At 44.8% G+C, this 18,592-nt stretch overlaps 3 protein-coding genes across 3 annotated transcripts; 2 read left to right on the top strand and 1 right to left on the bottom strand.

Annotated features, from left to right (window-relative positions):
* Nucleotides 1-177: 177 nt before the first annotated feature.
* Nucleotides 178-9,452, bottom strand: BCR41DRAFT_320585 (armadillo-type protein). Its single transcript, XM_022021400.1, has 9 exons — nucleotides 9,082-9,452; nucleotides 8,735-8,933; nucleotides 8,422-8,635; nucleotides 8,098-8,322; nucleotides 7,890-8,001; nucleotides 7,279-7,800; nucleotides 1,590-7,176; nucleotides 1,144-1,472; nucleotides 178-1,022 (listed from the first exon to the last, which is right to left on the bottom strand). The coding sequence occupies exons 1-9, from the start codon at nucleotides 9,233-9,235 to the stop codon at nucleotides 268-270; spliced, it is 8,097 nt and encodes a 2,698-aa protein (XP_021883135.1). The 5' UTR covers nucleotides 9,236-9,452; the 3' UTR covers nucleotides 178-267.
* A 743-nt stretch (nucleotides 9,453-10,195) lies between these two features.
* Nucleotides 10,196-16,072, top strand: BCR41DRAFT_369368 (secretory pathway protein Sec39-domain-containing protein; the record flags this gene model as incomplete). The annotated part of the gene is made up of 4 exons (XM_022026449.1): nucleotides 10,196-11,246; nucleotides 11,345-14,563; nucleotides 14,667-14,826; nucleotides 14,911-16,072. The coding sequence occupies 4 exons, from the start codon at nucleotides 10,196-10,198 to the stop codon at nucleotides 16,070-16,072; spliced, it is 5,592 nt and encodes a 1,863-aa protein (XP_021883134.1).
* Nucleotides 16,073-16,185: 113 nt separating this feature from the next.
* On the top strand, nucleotides 16,186-17,561 carry BCR41DRAFT_350174 (hypothetical protein). Its single transcript, XM_022023619.1, has 5 exons — nucleotides 16,186-16,222; nucleotides 16,307-16,411; nucleotides 16,574-17,049; nucleotides 17,150-17,262; nucleotides 17,391-17,561. The coding sequence occupies exons 1-5, from the start codon at nucleotides 16,206-16,208 to the stop codon at nucleotides 17,532-17,534; spliced, it is 855 nt and encodes a 284-aa protein (XP_021883133.1). The 5' UTR covers nucleotides 16,186-16,205; the 3' UTR covers nucleotides 17,535-17,561.
* Nucleotides 17,562-18,592: the final 1,031 nt, after the last annotated feature.

The following is an 18,592-nucleotide window of genomic DNA, read 5'->3' as shown; positions in this document are numbered from 1 at the left end:
CGCCATTCGCGAAAAACCTTGATCTCGGTTCTCAGAGCTCTACCAGTAATATAATCAATAACCCTAACAGAAAGTATTCAAATGCCATCAATCAAACCAACCCATATGGCCAGTAATGCTGCGTCTCTTAGGTAGAATAGATTGGCAGATAGAACAACTATGAAAAAGACGTGAAGTGCCACTCAAAAAACACTTTTTTTATTATACCATGTTTATAAAATCATCTACAAAAAAAAAAGCAGGAAAATTTCTTTCCTCTCTTCCTTTCTACTCATCATCATTGGTGCCTAAATTCAGCCCTCCCACAGAATATACTTCCGCATCTTCTTCTGCAGCCTCCGCATCTTCCTGGCCATGAAGTTGCTCCAATCTAGCTCTCTCATTAACTGCCAATTTCGATAGGATGCGACGGTGGTAGTCTGTGAGGGCCTTGCTAGCGGCTGTATCGATCGTGCCTAAATATTTTTGATAAATCGAGTCATCCTTCTGAAGCTGTAATGCAAACAACAATGCGCGCTCGGCTGCCAACTTAATAGGGATCACACGCTCTCTGACAGATGTCATCATCAGAGGTACAATCTCTTTCAGGTGTGGCTCAACCAACCATGGAGATTGTCTCGCTACAGCGCGAACAGAGACTAGGATCAATCGCTTCGACTCGATATTGATTTCTAGGGACAGGTGCAATGTCAACTTCTTGAGCAATTCGCCTATCAACTCTTGATCGACTTGGTATGCCTCATTGATGAGCATCTTGCCGATAGCTAATACGGCAGCTGTTGAACTGCCCTCCACAGGATTGGGGATTGCTGCCAATGCCGCATTGGCAACTTCCTGGACATGACCCGTCTCAATGAACAGCTGAGGCGATTCTACAAGAACAGAGTTAATAGCCAGCATCGATGCACTCAAAGGAATGTTTTCGCCTAAAATCTGTGTCTGGACCAAATAAGCCGCCTCATCAGTACTCTGATGCTTACAAAAAGCGCCCAACAACTTGGCGGAAGCCAACCACATTGATTCTAAAATAATGAGAAATAATATATATTAGTTTCAATGACCTTTTTGTTATTTTCAGTATTTTGTTTGAGATAGCAGTTTTTTTTTTTTTTTTTTTTTTTTTGAACTTCTGCGTTCGCATACCAGAGTTGCCAGTTTCCATGCCTTCCATGACGACACTGATGACAGATCGTTTAGCGGCGTCGCTCATGCCGGCGCCAATCTTACTGACTGCGGTCTCCAATGCACTCATGACGGTTTCCTTGACACCAGATTCGCTAGCCTTAATACCAGCAATCAACTCGGTGACCAGAGGATCAACTCTTGTTTGAAGAGAAATTAAGATCGACAGCGCAGTGGCTGCACGGACGCGAACAGTGGCGGACGTGGGATCCGTCAAAGACTTGATGAACGTACGCTGCAACTGAGGCAAGAAGGGCTTGAGGTGGGCCGGAACCTTCTGAAGAAGCAAACTAAATAGACATAGTAGTAATTTATTTGGAATGAAAATTGAATGTTAAAACTGCTGTATGTGAAAATAGATATAAAGATTCTAAGTCCAAACAGCCAAATAAAAGCAGTAAACATACCTCAGAGTGCTCAAAATAGCGCTCTTGACCTCTCCTGGGTGACGATCGCCAACAATACGAATTAAGGGGCCCGTAATTTGGGTAACAAAGGGCTTGAGCGCATCTGGCGAGGTACGTTGAATCAAATCGCCAACACCCAATGCAGAGGCTTCGCGGATAGCATTAGACCCATTCATAAGACCTTGTAAGAAGATGGGAAGCAATGGAGCAATACCCTTAGGCAAACAGAAACCTGGCAAATCCATACCAGGAGTGCCGACAGCACGAACAGCCCGACGAACACACTGCACTAATCCTTCAAGCTCCTCCTTACGGACAGTGCGAGTAACGGCATTCAATGCAGCCAAGGCGCTGACGACGACATAATGCGTACGATCATCAAGCAAGCTAATCAAGACGCGGATCCAGTCAGAAACATAGCGCGAGATATCTTGAGTCGACTCGGTGCAGAACGTGGCGAGGATGTTGCATCCAGAGGAGCGCTTCGAAGAATCCTCAGACTTGACAAGCTCAAACAACATCATCATAAGTGTATTAGTTCCATCTGCATTATCAATAGACTGTAGAAGTGCGCATGTGGTGGACTCTAGAGCTTGAAGAGTATCTTCATCCGTCTCGCTGACTTGTGACTGAATCAGTGCAGCCAAAATGTTGGTCAAGCGACGGTTCAAAGCCGTTCCAGCAACTGAGACAAGAGACCCAAGAGCACGGGCATTGAAAGCTGTAATGGGCTGAGCAATCAAGTTGGGGATCAGGACTGGGAACACAACGTTAGAGCGGACGGCCATAATCTCCTTGAGACCCTCCAAAGCATATTCGGATTTATCGCCAGTGTGAAGGTTGGCCAAAAGTGAAGGAAGAATTTCGTCGATAGCCTTAGGGCCAACGCACTGATGCAGAGTATCAAATGCCTGTGCAGCAGCCTCGCGTACGTCGGGCGACTCGTCCAAAAGTGCCTTGCGCACAGCAGGGATGATCGAGTCGACATAGTCTTGAACATGAACTTTTCCAGCAGTCGCCATGATCTCCGACAGACCAATGCAAACACCCTGACGTGTATCGCTCTCGGGACTCTCGAGTCCAGCTTCAAGGATAGGGATGATCTCGGACAACACAGCTTCGCCAAGCTTGCGAACTAAATCTCCAAGAGTGCGGGCTGCAACCATACGACGGTCGTACGAGCTCGAGGCCAGGTTACGAATAATCATCGACATGATCGTTGGCAAGATCTCTCTCAAGGTACGTGGAGTATTGGTGACCAAAGACTTCCAGACGGTAAGCGAAGCTTGACGGACAATAGCCGAGTTATCTGCACGAACAATGTACAATGACGACAAGACACGATCTCTACGGTCACGGCCAAGGACCTCAATGAGCTTCTTACGAATGTTATCAGAGCGACCAAATTCTTCAGGTGCATCTTCCTCGTTTTCATCATCAACACCAGTCTGTTTACTGGTGCCAGTGATGCGGAACAGAAGATCACCCATAAGTTGCACGGATGATTGGCGAATACGCCAGTTATCATCAAAGAGACCACGTTCCAATTCAGGCAAGAGTAGATCGACAGCCTTGGTGGCATAGTTATTGATGATCATCTGACCTGCCTTCAAGGAAGCCTCTCTGACATATTCGGACTCGTCCGCAAGACCCATTAGAATAGGCGGGATAATGCGGCCAAGATAAGGTTGGAAGCGCTGACCAAAAGTTGCAGGAAGATACACAAGCAATGAGATGAAACCTTCGCGGACATATGATTTCGGAGAATCCGTGTTGATTATGATCTCAGGAAGAAGACCTTCTAAGCGCTCCAAACCAAGTCCAGCCAAAACCTCAGAAAGACCTTGGGCAGCTCCTTGGCGATCAACCCCAGATGTATCAGATTTGAGAGTATCAAGAAGCTCATGAACAAGATCGGGGAAGTTAGATTCGCCGAGCTTTTCAACCAATGTACCTAGGGCCTTGGCGGCTGTGGCACGTGCCTCTGGCACAGGATCAATCAGAACTTCCTTGACGCCTGGCAGAAGGCGAGGGAGATATGGGATCAGGTCCTTCTGATCAGTCAATGAGGCCATGTTTCCAACGATCTGTGAGGCTTTTTTCTTAATATCGGTGGCACGCTCACGGAGACCGCGCTCCAGGATGGGCATCACGAGAGCAAGAGAAGGTGAGTCGATATAATGCACGAACGAGGTCCCGAGAAGAGCAGTTAAAGCAGGATGGGTTTTCGTGTTGGGGTCGCAAAGCGCAGCCATCATAATAGGGACAAGATCCTGGATTTCAGGATTAGAGATGACCTCACCAAATTGAGTCAAGGCAAGACGAGCTGCTTCTTGGACTGCAGTATGGGAGTCTGTCAGAACATCGGAAAGTCGAGGAATAATGGTGGGAAGGGAGATTGACAATTGTTTAGGGGCGCAGTAGGCCATAGATCCTAGTAGTTCGACTGATCCCTTTTTAGTACGCCATTGGCGATCGTCAAGACCAGCGAGGAGGTGAGGCATAATAAGCTTGACACAGTGTCCAGAGAGCTTGCCCATGATTGCGCGAGCAGTATCAGAAGTAGCTTGACGGACATCCATCACAGAATCACCGAAGCAAACTAACAATAAGGGTAAGATCTGAATGACATATGGTTCAAAGAGACGACCAAGGGTTTGCGACAGGGTCTCAAAGGCAATCATAGCACCTTCACGGGCATGAGGATCCTTCTTGTCATCAACAGCAGCCTTGAGCGAAGCCATAATAGAAAACTCTTTGAGAGCAGAGATACCACAGCCTTTGATGACACCAGCAAGACCGTAGGCGGCACCACGACGCTGTGAATATTTCTTGGAATGAAATGTCTTATCCATAAGCGAGTTAAGCAGATCAGGGACCTGGTCAGGAATACACTTGACTAAACCAGGCAAACAATTGGCCACAGCGACTTGGACAGCCTCTGAAGGAGTGTCGAGGGTCTCGATTAATTTTTGGACAGCTGAAGGGATCTTTGGCGAGGAGGGATCCAAGTGACGAGCAAGGGCACCAAAAAGAATGACTGCGGATTCACGAATACGATCATGGGCCTCCGAGTTACGCGCAGGTTCAGAAAGATAGTTCTCAAATACAGGGATAAGAGTGTGGACATTTTCCGCGCCGTGTGCAGTGATCATAGCCAAACCAGCATCCAGCATACCTTGACGAACATCTGCATTGCGATCACCTAATGCATCCTGGCGGATCAAGAATTCCGCAAAAGGCTGGAGGTCTGCCGCAGTCATCAAAGGTGCAATGTTTTTAAGTGCCATAGACAGTCCAAGACGCTGGTCAGAGGGATCTTGTCTATTCAAGGACTCCTGGATGACAAGACCAAACTCGTTGTACTGGGGGACAATAGGCTGCGCCTTCTCATGGTAAAGAAGATAGATGGCATTCAATGTTGCAGAAACAGTATCGGGATAGAGCTTGATTGCGCCGGCAATAGCCTTAGCAGCCGCCTGTCGAACAAAACCATTCTGGTGGACAACATAAGGCAGCAAAGCTTCAGCATATGTAGGCTCTACCTCCATTCCATTATCTTCCCAAAGCTCAAAGGCAAGCTTAGCATTCATAGCATCCTCGTCATAACAGGCAGTCCATAACTCACGTGAAAAGTCAATAATAGTCAATTCTAAGGGCTCGAGGGCGGCAAGGACTGCTTGACGAACCGAAACCTCGTTGTATAGCAGACCTTCCAGAAGTGTGTTGATTTCGTCCAGAGTAGCGTTGTTACCCATGGAGTGTGTTAAATCGCTCAACGAGTCCTTGGCAGTCTTGGCTAGCTGAGGATACTCTTTGATAATGGAAATCAATGAAGCAATCATTTCCTTACGAGGAAGCGAATCCGAAGCTCCAGATAAGGCATGGAATGAGACAATATCGACGGCAATCTGAACTTGCTCCTGAGATGTTTCCTTAGCATCGGTGGCAGATTTATTTGGATTGACAATGCCACCATTCTGAAGAATATTGTGAATCAATGGGAAGCAGTAAGCGAAGCTTGGTGGCAGCAACGGCTGCTTCCCAGTGACATAACGGAGACGGTAAAGGACGCGTGAAACTAATTCTTCTAGAGGCTCTTCCAAATAATTTTCAGGAATCTCCTTGACACCCAAGCTCCGAAGGGTAGCGAGGGCCAATGGGACTCGAATAGTGTCGAGGCGATCAGAGACACAGCGACCCAGTAAGAGATATGTATCGACGGCAGTAGTGCCAACTAATGGACCACTACGCTTGACAACACCGTTCAACAAAACTCGCACAAGTTCAACCAGCTTGGCAGTAAGCTCCTCTGGATTTCCATCAACTAATGCACTAATTGTGGCCAGGCCACGAATCAGATGACTATGGGTGTTCTGAACCGACTTGCGGATCTTAGATTCCTTTGCAAGCTGCGCATCGACAGAAGCCTGCTCGTCCTTGGTCAATTTGGGAGGAGCAGGCGCTGAGCTGTTGGTCAAAGCCTTCTTTTGAGCCGTGGAAGATAGCGCCTTTTTCACCTCACGATTAAACTTTTGTTCATCAAAAGCGATACGGCCACGTTCAGTCCCTCCCTGCTTCTTCGCGCCCTTCAACACATCAATATACAATTCGCCTTCAGGGTGTTTCCATATAGCAATTTCCTGCTCACCAATATTGTCCAATAACTTTGCATCGAGATCCTCTTCAATATGACCCATAAAAATTGGAATCATGATCGAAGGAGCAATGAAAACAAGGCTTGAGATAGTGGACATGGCTGCTTTGTACATTTGAGGGGAAGTTGATTCAAGCGAAGCTGCTTCCATAATGAGTTGCTCAATGCGGTCCTGATAATCTGCGACTAGACGACCTGGATCCAACCGTGCGCGTTGCACCACACTCATCCAGTCGTACTTCTTGGTGGGTGAGGCAATAGCCTCATGATGAGAGAGCACAATTAATTCTGTTGCAACTTCGGCCATAGCCGTCTGATCTGCGTCTTCGTTAAATGTAGTGATGGCAGATAAAATCTCCGAGAGACGGTATGTCGAGATATGGCGATCAGTTGGAATAGTGGTCGCAGCAAGGGCTACTGTAGAGTCCTTGACAGGATTTTCAAGAGTCGAGACCCATCGAATGAGCGCTTCCTTAATGATTGTGCCAATCTTCTTGAGGTCACTTTTTGCTGAACGCTGAAGAGCGTGGAATGCCTCCTTACGTGCATCCGCAAAAGGTGATGCAGCAGCAACATAGATAAATCCTGTGCCAATCGCCATTTTTGCCTCGTGATCAATGACCTCCTCAGCTACTAAAGCTTCAAGGGCATGCACGAACCAAATGCTTTCTTCTGCTGTAGTCAATTTGGTGTATACCTTATCATACAGGATGATGGAGGGTTTTGGTGATATAGTCAAGGCCGATTTAATGAGTTGACGCGCAGTGGCATCGCCGTACTGTGCAATCCGATATGCTACACTTACGGCGACATATCCTTCTAATGGTCCATCCTTATAAGTCAACGGTGCCTTCTGAATGTTATTGTAGGTAGCAGTCAATGGTGCTAAAAACAGTGAAACACTCTTGGTCGAATCTTTGTGATAGTCGGCTATGAGCAAATAAGCAGGGCAAAGGAAATAAGTTTAAATTCTTATGATTCAGTAGATTCAAGCCTTGGCTATACTGCGTCATCCTACAAACAGAAACTCACCATTCCAGATCAATGAACCCATGCCACGGGCCCATGTCTTTCGCAGAGAAGCACGAGGACTACCTAAGGCAGTTACTCCAGCCTTAATGACCGCTGTCAATTCAGGTGTTTCTTTTCCGGTAGTTAATAAAACTTGCAAGTGCAGGATGGCGGCATCAATCCCAAATGTAACAGCTGTCTCATTCGATTCCTTGCTGATCATGGTGGTCAATCCCTGTAAAGCTTTTACCGAGACTAATTCCGACTTCACTGAAGCTGTCTTTCCAACGCAATCATAGAAAATGCCACGATGGTCTGGTGAGGAGATCTTCCCTGTGGTAAGTTGTTTAGTCATCTCTGATACAACTTTCAAGACATATTCCTCCTCCTTGCTGAGGACAGCAAATTGTTTAAACAAAGCAATGGCAGATATCCTTGTTGGTTCTGAAGTTGAACGCAATCCATTCAGAAGAGGGTCCTGAAGCGAAGAACCGAAAATAGGCGAGGGATCAAAAGAAACGGACTTGACAAGATGAATAAGCACTAATAAGCACCGAATGTTTAAAATCCTGTGAGCTGATAATTATCATATGGCAACTTGATCAAGAACATAGTCGGATGCGAAGTATTACATGCAAATACGATCTCTGGCGCACGGAGAACCAGACGTTCAATAGTTGGAAGCAAATCGGCTCTGAAGAGTTCCAATGTCACGTAGTGATGAATAAAGTCATTGAATGCCACCTAAAGGTGATATCAGTCAATTTTTTTTAAAAAATTACTCTAAATCGAGAGGAGTCAACAAGTTTAATTTAAGCTTAATTCAAAACCTCCACTTACAGCACATCGTACAGGGACAGCCTGCTTCGACGAGATGAGGTTAGTTAAATAGAATTTGATGATGGCATCTTTCCTAGAAGAAACTTGTTCTTTTGCAGCGTCAGCTTTATGTTTCAAGCGCAAAGCAACATCGATCACTGTGCCTAGTAATACAGAGTTGAGATATGCTGGTGTGGTTGTTGTTGAAGTCAAATACTCCAAAAACAAGGGAATCGATGCAGCATTCTATTAACAGATCAAAGTTCAACGTCTAATATCGGTGAGTATTGCAAGTGCATTAATCCGTATTCAAATTCAAGAAAGTAGCAGAGCCTCGCAGCTAACCTTGCGAATACAGCGGCGGACATCTGCGATCGCTCCGTTAGCGACGCTTTTCTTGTCAGAATCTACAAGCCCGTCAATAAGCACAGCCTGCGAGCTAATCAATGGCTTGAAATAGGACGACGATCCTGCCGACGTCGTCGCCAATACGCAATTAAGCAGCACATTGATCCAATTTAAGATCACAAATCGGTGAACGGCTGCAGTGATGTAGACACTACAAACAGCCAAAGATGTCAGTCATATTTGGTGACGAATTTTTATAAGCGCGACTCCTCTTGATTCATGCTGGTAACTTATTACTATTGATCCTTACCCGTCCATGCTCTTGGCCGAGAGTCTCTCAGCCTCCCTTTGCACTGCAGGGACAATGACCTTCAGGAATTCATCCGAATTCCAGTTGTTAAGTTCAATCAGGATGTCGAGGACAGTCAGTCGCGAATGTCTATCATGATAGCGTGGGTATGAAATGAAGAGGATGTGGACCAGTGCAGGTAACAGCTCGATTGGTAAATCTAACATTAAATCAAGAGTTTGGCAAGAAGGCAAGGGCTGTTGAGTAAGCTTCCTTTTATCATTGAGCTCAAGATTCATCGGCTATTGCGTCTTTCACAACAAAAGCAGCATATTGATCCTTCAAATGAGATAGGCAAGGGTCATTACCTTTGCGTTTGATGCGAACGAGCAACAGGTGAAGCAGTTGAGTACGCTCATTCACCGAGGCTGTGGTAATGGAAGGTAGCAGGGTTTCCTTGATGTACTCTGACCAAGGGTTTTCAGAGGGATCATGAGATCCTGTTGAGACAGTAGACTGCATTAATAACAAAGTGTCAATTCCGTTTTGAAGTGATTCGTCAAAGGAGTAGGAAAAGATTATTATACGCGAAAGAGAGAACAAGCCTCGACACCTTTGCGATCTATAAAGGAAATAGGAAGAGAGAGGGAAAGAAGGAAAGAGGGATGCGATGACAAGAAAGCAAAGGTGTGTAAAATGGACACAATTGACTGATTGATCGATCTTTTTTATCTTTTAGCCTGGCGCAGGCGTATTTTGATTCAGACATCGGACTAAATTTTTTTTTTTGCCTCCAATTGCTCCAACGGGCATGTCTTCACAGCACTCAGCCACGGGCGGGAAAGCTTTGCTGTATTAGCTTTTATTGGTATTGTATCGATTGGAGAAGTATCATTTCACACACGTAGCGACAAGTGGCTTGACAAAGTAAGAGTGAGCTTATCTTAGAAGCCAAATGGCCTCAAATTCGAGCTCGATTTGCTGGGGATGTTGCTTGAAGACGTGACAATTCTGGCAGCAAGTTACAACTTACAAGTTCAAGGGTATCTTTAAAAGTGCATGCTGGCAAACTGTATTGCTGTTACTCGTATGTCCTTGATGGAGTCAATAGACAGTATTGAAGAAGTTGAGAGAGTCACTTTGTATCCACAACCTTGACGAGGACTGGGTTATAAATCCGCTTCTGCAACCAGCAAGGGCGAGCTCATAGGGAGAATGGCCGTGTGGCAATCACCAACTAGCCAACTGCGTGGCACACGCATTTCCTAACGCTATGTTGCACAACAAGAGGTGCGATCTCGATTACTAGAGTGAAAAAACACGTCACAATTAATGCCGTCAATGCTCGAGAACAAATTCATCCTAAAGTTGTCATCCATAGGAGGGTCTCATTCTCCTTAGACGAGTGAGCAATAAAACTAGCCATAATAGCTCACCTTGAAAAGCTGTTCTTGGATTGTCATCAACTCATTCTATTACAAAATGGAGAAACAAAGGCAGCTTTACGATATCGATGTCGTCGCCACATGGACACCCAATGATAATACAGCGGACTTGTCACTATTGCTTTCCACAAAAGACCAATTCTACCAGCAACAGCAGCAAGAGCAACAAAGTACGCAGCTCTCATCCTCACTCTCTCAGCAGCTTGTTGTGCTAGACCGTTGGAAACAATGGTTTCTGAGACGCATCGCCGCAAACATCTCACCACTCTTTCTTACCACTACAGTCCCATCCGGTATCGCTTCAACTCTTACACCACTTAAATCGGCTTGGCAGATTTCCCTTAGTCCTGACTGTCAATTCCTTGCTGTTAATCACGAGGACAAAATCGAATTTAGAACCCTCAATTCTAGCTATCAGATCGTTCATGCCGCCTGGGGTGCTACCGCAAAACGACATCAGGACTTCTATCCCAAATGGAGGAAGATTGCTTGGAGTGCTGACTCACGCCTTGTGGCCAGGAGCTACAGTGATGGGATGATTGAAATTGTGGACATCAAGGGACGACTTATTGGAACCATTTTACCCAACGACCAACAAGACGCCTCAACTGGAGAGGAGCTGACGACCAACAGTGGATCGAACCAACTGTTTGTTGAGCCCCTTAGTTATATCGGCTTCACCAATGTACGGAAAACAGTTTCGAGTGATAACCCAACAGTCAAATTCAATGGCAATGAGTATGCGTATGAACTCATCACAATCACATATGATGGTGTCCTCCGAAGCTATCTCTTCAATGCACCCGAAGCATTCGACGAGTTGGACGCATCCATGGTTTCACCTTCCGAAGATGAACCGATAAGAAATAATCTTCAGCATCGTCGATCAACCCTTGCGACACATTCCCTATTGTCACCGAGGCGGACTACTTGGCCAAGAGAGGGCTTCTCAGATCCAGGCTATTTTTGCTTTTATCACAAGTTTACTTTCAGCCCCTGGTTCAGAACTACGATGTGTGCGAGTGTGGATGAGAATAACGGTATCATTATTATTGGAGGGGCGCCGCACAAAAGTAAAAAGTCTCCAGGTAATCTTCATTATTGCACCGTGTTCCAGCCTCCTAAAAAAAAAAAAAAAAAAAAAGCTTCAATTGCCTAACTGTTATTGATGGCTAATTCGCGGTAGATGACATCGAAGTGACTTCAGGGGTCATATTTTGCATTATGAAAGCCGAATCACCTTATTATAGAAAGTACAAATCGGATGAGCAGCTCGACGACTCACTAGTCACAACCTTGAGCAGGACAAACCAATCTCCCAATATGAGGAAGCCATCAACTGGCCTTGTTGCCGCAGGTCTTATTGTGCAAAGATTATTTGAACGTGATACCAACCTTTGTAGGAATTCCGTCCACACCATTATCCACCATGAAATATATGGATCCCTTTCATTGGATTGCACGGGGTCACTTACCAGCTGGCTAGTATCTAAGGAGCAGGGTGGATGCGTAAAGATGACATGGGACAAGGATCACTTAAACTACTATGCACGCGCGAATGAGCACGCTGCTTTGTCTTTTGATGAATTTCAAAAACTTGTTCAGGAGTACCACTCAAATGGAACTTCATCCCATCTCATCGGTGTTGTTAACGGTAGGTGTGTCTCGATGCGATATTGGACCAAGGATGCAATTCTATTGGGATATGAGAGCGGTGCTATGATTGTCCTGCAAATTCCAGAGCTGATTAACATTTTGGGCCAAGAACCTCGGGTGTTCGCCTCCTGCCTTGAGTTCACTAACTCTGGACTCAAGATGCATGACGAGCAGGTATTTGTGGTCGAGGAGATCACACGAATGATTCGCGCAAGAGTCATCGGGGACCGTTGGATTATGATGACAGATCAAGAAGACAAGGCTTTGGGAGAGCCTACTGAGGAGGAGATTGCGCAGATGATGGGAAACGAGAGACTGCTATTCAAATGGGTTGCCCAGCTGATGAAATATTTCGAATCCAAAGATGTAGGTGAGCATCGATTGAAGCGTCAAAAATTGATATTGGTCCCTAAACGAACGCTGAGTCTATACAGAATACTTCGAGTCCCACCAGAAGAGTTGCTCTATCGTAAATTGGATATGAAGGATTACAGTTCTGCATTAGCCATCGCTACAACATACGAGTTGAATACAGACGTCATTTATCAGCACCAATTGAGGCAGCTGAGCTTATTTAATGTGGAGGTCGTGTCGACTTTACTTGACAAGATTACTGACAAGCAATGGGTCCTTGCCCATTGTATCGACAGCCCCACTGAGGATCAAGAGAGTATTAGGACACTTCTCGAGTATGGCTTAAATTTGACAGAAACCCTTATGGACGACATTATCCATAGGTGTGAGCTATCTAAGGAGGTCAAAATCGACTGGATTCGAGCAGCAGCCTCTGGAGAGGCCATGGATATAAAGGCCAAGGAGGCTTTATTGGCAATTCAATTAACAGAAAAGGAGGTTCTTTGGTGCAAGTATCGCTGGTATTTCCTGAAATATATGAGCAGACTCTCAACATTCGTGGAACTCACCACTGCAGAAAAAGAGAATAGGGCGCAAGAAGAAGAAAGGATATCAAAGTTGCAGCGGCAGAAGTCTCAAACACATGCTCCGCTTGATCCATTTGGTCTCTGCGATGGTCCCAATGACTCAAAGCCACCGCCCTTGCCACTCCTTACTGGTCAATTTAATTCATTCAAAGATGTGGATCTAGCGGGGCAAGCGCAGATGTATGCGGAGTCAGAGTTTATTGAAGGTGTCAGGATCCTCTTCACACGCCACAACCGCGAAACGTGGCCATGGCGACTAGCTATTTTAAACCGCATTCCAGCGACATACCCAGTGGGGCTCTACCTCGACCTTCTGCCACAAATCGATGCTAAAGCAGCTTCAGAAAAGCCTTGGACTCCGGATCGCCCTTGGAAAGATCTTGATTGGGTTGAAGTGCCGGAGTTTAGGACATTGGTGTTCGGATCATCAGACCATGAGATGGATGCGTACCTTGAGCAGCAGGCGTTAGTCCTGGAGGAACGTAGGGCAGCGCATGGAGGTGACGAGGCAGCGTCGCTTGATATGGCTCTCATCAAGAAAGAGGCCGAAGAGATCCTACCGTCACCACAGTCCTCTTTTGCCTCAAACGAAACCCTCTCGCACTGGTATATTGATCGTGTTCTGGAGATTGACAGGACAGCAGGCCAGATCCTCGAAGAGCGCCGACTGATTCGGTACGGAATTGATCACCACATCCCTGGTCTAGAGTCAATAAATGAGGACCTCGAGATCCTATGCAAACTAATCTACGAGATAAAGCCCGACAATCGCAGCCCTGAGGCCAAGGCCAAGTGGAGTGATATCGTTTTGGATATGTCGTTAGAGAAGTTTTCGTTGATGAATCCTATGGAGGTTGTAAAGCTGTGTTTAAGTATGACCGATGAGTTTACGATTGTGCAGGATATTCGACGTTTGGTCCTGCCTTTCCTCACTGTTGTACTTCCAAGACGGTGGCAGCGGAATGGTCCCCTGCACGCTCCTGAACAAGGACTACCTGAAGGCCAGGATTCTCGCAACCCCATGTCGTATTTGTACACATATCTACTAACTCAGAGTCCCAATCATCTGCCGTGGGTTGGCGCAGTTATACAAGAATCTAAACCTGTTTATGAACCGGAGGAGCGTATCATCAGTAATGACATGGAGCTCGCTTGGCTGACTATGTCATGCATGTATGGTTGCAGGACTGTATCCGATTGGAAAGTGATGAGTGACATGATTGTATGTCTGCCCATATTTGAGCAGACTGAGGACGTGGATGAAGTAGTGGATAAAGTAAGACGTGCAGAGCTACGCAAGGACATTTTTCTTCCTGCACGGGGCGATGATGGTTATATTCAAAATAACAACAGCAACGACAATAACAACAGTACCTCACTACCTGCTCTTGCCCTTACTCCTAGTCGTCCACGGATAGCTCAGCAAGTTGATCCTCTCAATATGTACCCAGCGTTCGTCAAATATGCACCCACACAAGGCTTGATGCAGCACGCTCTTGATACACTCGAGAAACATCTGACTGCTGCAGAGGTGCTCGCTCGGTATGACCTACCTGTACAGCTTTCTTGGTTCCTCGAAAACTCTGATTCTGAGGCAAATCAACTACATATGGTCATCAAGATGGCACGATTAGCTAGCGGTGGGCCTGAAAAGATGGGCGAGCGATTTGAAAGTGATGATGAGTGGATGTTGCTTCTTGAAGATTTGATCCGTCTTCGTGGAGGCGAAAAAGGGGATGGGGTCTTAGGCTTGGTGTCAGAGCAGGACATTTACAAAGAATACTTGGCCGGTGTTCTGAGTTGTGGAAGTAAGTGGTTTCATGCGAATCTATTCCCTGTATTAAATCCTGGGCTTCTTTGTAATTCTTATTTAAATATTGGATATGTGTCGTTCGTATATTTCTATTACAGAGTTTGAACTCGCCAAGGCTATCTTGTTCCCACCCGGCCTGCTCCCTCCAGTGCGCTTAGCAGTTGCAGAAAAGCTGGTCATTGATTGTTCGAATGAAATGTATAACAACGCAACGTCAGGGAATAGACATCAAGGGCTTATGAAGATGGCATATGACTGGTAAGAAGATGTGAAATATTACAAAAAAAAAAAAAAAAAAATCACTAGTGACTAATGTTTGCACTTTGGCTTCATATTTCATAGCCTGAAGGTTCTTCCAGAAACGACAAATATTCGCCGAGAAATGGATTTAATTGAGGCAACCAACTTTATGACATCGACATACAGCCTTACAGCACCTGGATCTAGTTCAGTTATACTCCCATTCCAAATTCGTGCCACAGAGCATCGACTATCTTTAGTCCGAAGGCTGATCATGACTCAGGAAAATGCTTACCATGACCATGAAGCCATGTTAGAATTGGCCATCAAGGTCACAGGCGCGGGTCAAAAGAAATCGCATCGCCAGCAAATTGAGATTCAAGTAGTAGGAATGTTGATTGAGGCGGCACTCAAGGAACACAACCATGTGTTTGCATTACAACAATCCGATCGGCTCATGGAGTTGCTCAAAATATCGGGCTCTGTGGACTTGAACCCTGATGGATCACCTAGAGTGAGACGTGTCCTCAAGAGCAATAGTGCGAGCAGTTTTAACTCTGGTCATGAGGACATTAACATTGGTCATAGTGGCGCATCTGGATCGCTATCTACAACTTCGAGGCCTGTCTCGCCATCGTATTCCACCAGTGGAAGTCCATCTTCACAACCAAGTTCCAGAGCAGGTACAGGTACCATAACACAGAAGCCACTGCAGTCTGGTTATCTTGACCCTGATGCAAAAGCACCTTGGGAAACGTTTGTTCAGGTAGCGAATGAGTCTGTAGGACGTGAATACTACAAACGCTTAGCAGTACTAGGATACGCCATGGCATGCTGTCCTCCGGAGAAGATTGAAAGTATATTAGAACTCTGGAGGTCCCTTGAGATGGAGTCTGTTCATGCTCCCGTACCCGAAGTGGACCCTCGTAAGGGCATTATGACAGGTTTTATGTCGACTGTAATGGATAGAGCGGGATCTGTATCTAGTGGATTATCTATTGCAAGTAGAGATGGAGGAGATGGATCTACTGCGGCGTCATTAGGATATGGAGCAGGCTACAATCCAGGCAACGCAACCGTGCATGATACGACAAGCACAGTAATACCAAGCATAGGTCACAGTGGACCATTAGCAGAAATTATGGGGCGAGTGAGTTCGAGTAGAACGGATTCGATACATCATCAACAAAAGCAACAATCCATGGAAATAGGACGCAAACGAGACAAGCTCAAGTCGCTTGTGAGCTCAATATGGGCACAGTAATTTAGTGATCATTGAGGTCTTCAGCTTCATATTAAAAATATTTGCCGTGGCTTGAACTTGATTTGCAATCACGATAAAATCCCCTAAACGATACCAATATTCCAGAATCATTACAGTAACAATCTAACAGATCATGGAGATGGACGCAAGGTAACAACACACATTTATATCGCTAGGCTACAATACTAAGAAAGAAAAAAGCGAACATCATATTGAGAAGTAACTTTTTTTTAGGATCAATGACTTGCACGAGATGGCAGCAATCGGCAACCTGAAGGCAGTATTACATTACTGTCAAAGCGGAGTCGATGTCAACGGTCAGAACACCATGAACGGATGGTATATTTTTATATAGTCATAGTAAAGTTGACATTGACATTGTTTTATGACGCCAAAGAAACGTCGACAAGCAGGAACTTTAGAACCCCTAATTGACATGCGCATATCATGAAATCATTTCTTTTTTTTTTTTTAAAAAAAAAAAAAAAAAAAAAAAAAAAGGACAGCATTGCATTGGGCAACACATCGTGGGCACGAACCAATTGTTCGTGCATTGCTGCTACGAGGAGCACGCAAGGATGTGAAGAACAAGAAGGGAGAGACACCTGTTGATCTGGCGAAAAAACCAGAGATCTGTGAGCTTTACGGCAAAGAAGTCGTGGAAGAAGAAACTGAGGGGAAAAATGATGATGGGACCAAGAACTTTACATTTGTCCCATCATATCTTACAAATTTGGATCTTTCAAAACTCTGGTCTCTCCCTGATGGATCGACAGACAATCCTAAATTGAATCAGGAGGCATTTGCTCTCTCAAACCCCAAACTTGCATTGGAAGCGTTGCCTATAACAGCAAATGAAATTTCTACAAATACGTCGACTATGGCAAATATTAATGCTGTCACTGATGCTACAGCAGCTGCATATGCAGCAGCTTATGCTAGTACTAGCGTAGATGGTGCGTCAAGCGATGCCCTTGGTACGTGACAATGATGTCTTTTTTTTTTTTTTTTTTTTTTTTTTTTTTATCGCCATGGCTAAGTCTTGATTTCCTTGTCCTGTTAATTTCTTTAATGCAGTAGCAAAAGAGATTCTAGTCTACAGTCGATCTGTTACAGATGATCATCTACTTGGTGCCATTTTCGCCAATGTGGATGATACTATTGAGAAAACAGTTCAATTGATCCACGAGGTAGTAGAAAAAAAAATAGATCTGCGGTCGATCGTCTTTCATTTATGATCATTTTTTATAACAAAGAAACCCTATTTTTTATTTTAACTGTTCCAAATTCTTTATTTTACAACATCCATAACCCATAGGAGATTGATGATGTACCTACAGAATTTAATATAGCACGCTATAATGGATCCAAGATGATCCCTGTGAACATGAAGCAATATGCACGTAAGACTGGAGACATGTTCCGAGGACAGGATGATGTTATTGTGTTAATTCCAAAGTAATTGTAATAAAGAAAAAGTAAACTGCCATGGAAGAACGAGGACAAAATGCCTTCTTGCTATTTTGTTTTCCCGCGCTTTCTGTTCGGTCCCCTGTCAAGAGTTGCGATATTCCTTGCGGCAGACAGGCACAAAAAAAAACCAATCCAGAAACAGAGACACTTGTCGCGCAGCAAAATCCAATAGTAAAGTTGTGACCGCATCTTGATTTCACAAATTTCGTATCAAACTAGGCCAAGTCATGATTTTTTTTTTTAAAAAAAGATGATCATGAAAAAGGAGGGAAGGAAGGAAGAAGCAAACTACGCAACAGTTTGATATGTCAATGACAGCAATGAAGCAATATAAAGACAAACTATTTTACAAAGCAACACAAAGCAACAGTTACTGACTGTAGCAAGGAACATCTACACTCACATGCAGGAACTTTCAGGTGCGTTTGCATGAATAGAAAGACGCGAGAACCTCTCAACATCGTTGCTTGAACTAAACCACTATCCAACTTTTTTTTTGTTCCACTGTTTCGTTTTTATTTGGCCTTACACCCTTTTCTCTTTGTCAGTTGAACCTCCGCTTTTTTTTTTTTTTTTTTTCCTTTCCCTTTTTTTAATTTTTTTCCTCTTTATCTTTTGCTGTTATTTTTTGTACCCTGCAGGCACCTTACTTCTGCATTTCACCTCTTCCCACTTCCTCCATTATTTGTCTGAGGCCAGATTTTATTCGTTATCCTCGCTATTTCCTACTTTGGACATTGCGTTTGCAACTAAACAATCGTTACGCCCTGCTCGCTTCATACTTCCGTCACACAACTCTAAAGCTAAAGGAACACTCATTTTTTATTCCTTTTGTAACAAAAAGAACAGAAGTACCCTTCAAACTTCAAACTCACACCACGACAGCGCAATATTACTTTATCTTGTTGGGCTTGTCGAGCGACATCAACGAGGGAGTGTTTTTTATTTCTTTTTTTTTTTTTTTTATATTTGATCTGACTGGACTGATCAAGTAGATCACGTTTCAGGTAAGTTCACAATAGAACGGCAGAAACAGTACTCCACATC

The sequence above is a fragment of the Lobosporangium transversale genome (assembly GCF_002105155.1).
Source record: "Lobosporangium transversale strain NRRL 3116 chromosome Unknown BCR41scaffold_11, whole genome shotgun sequence".
Classification (NCBI taxonomy): domain Eukaryota; kingdom Fungi; phylum Mortierellomycota; class Mortierellomycetes; order Mortierellales; family Mortierellaceae; genus Lobosporangium; species Lobosporangium transversale.
The sequence above is the reverse complement of the archived record's forward strand: the minus strand, read 5'-3'. Positions and strand labels throughout refer to the sequence as shown.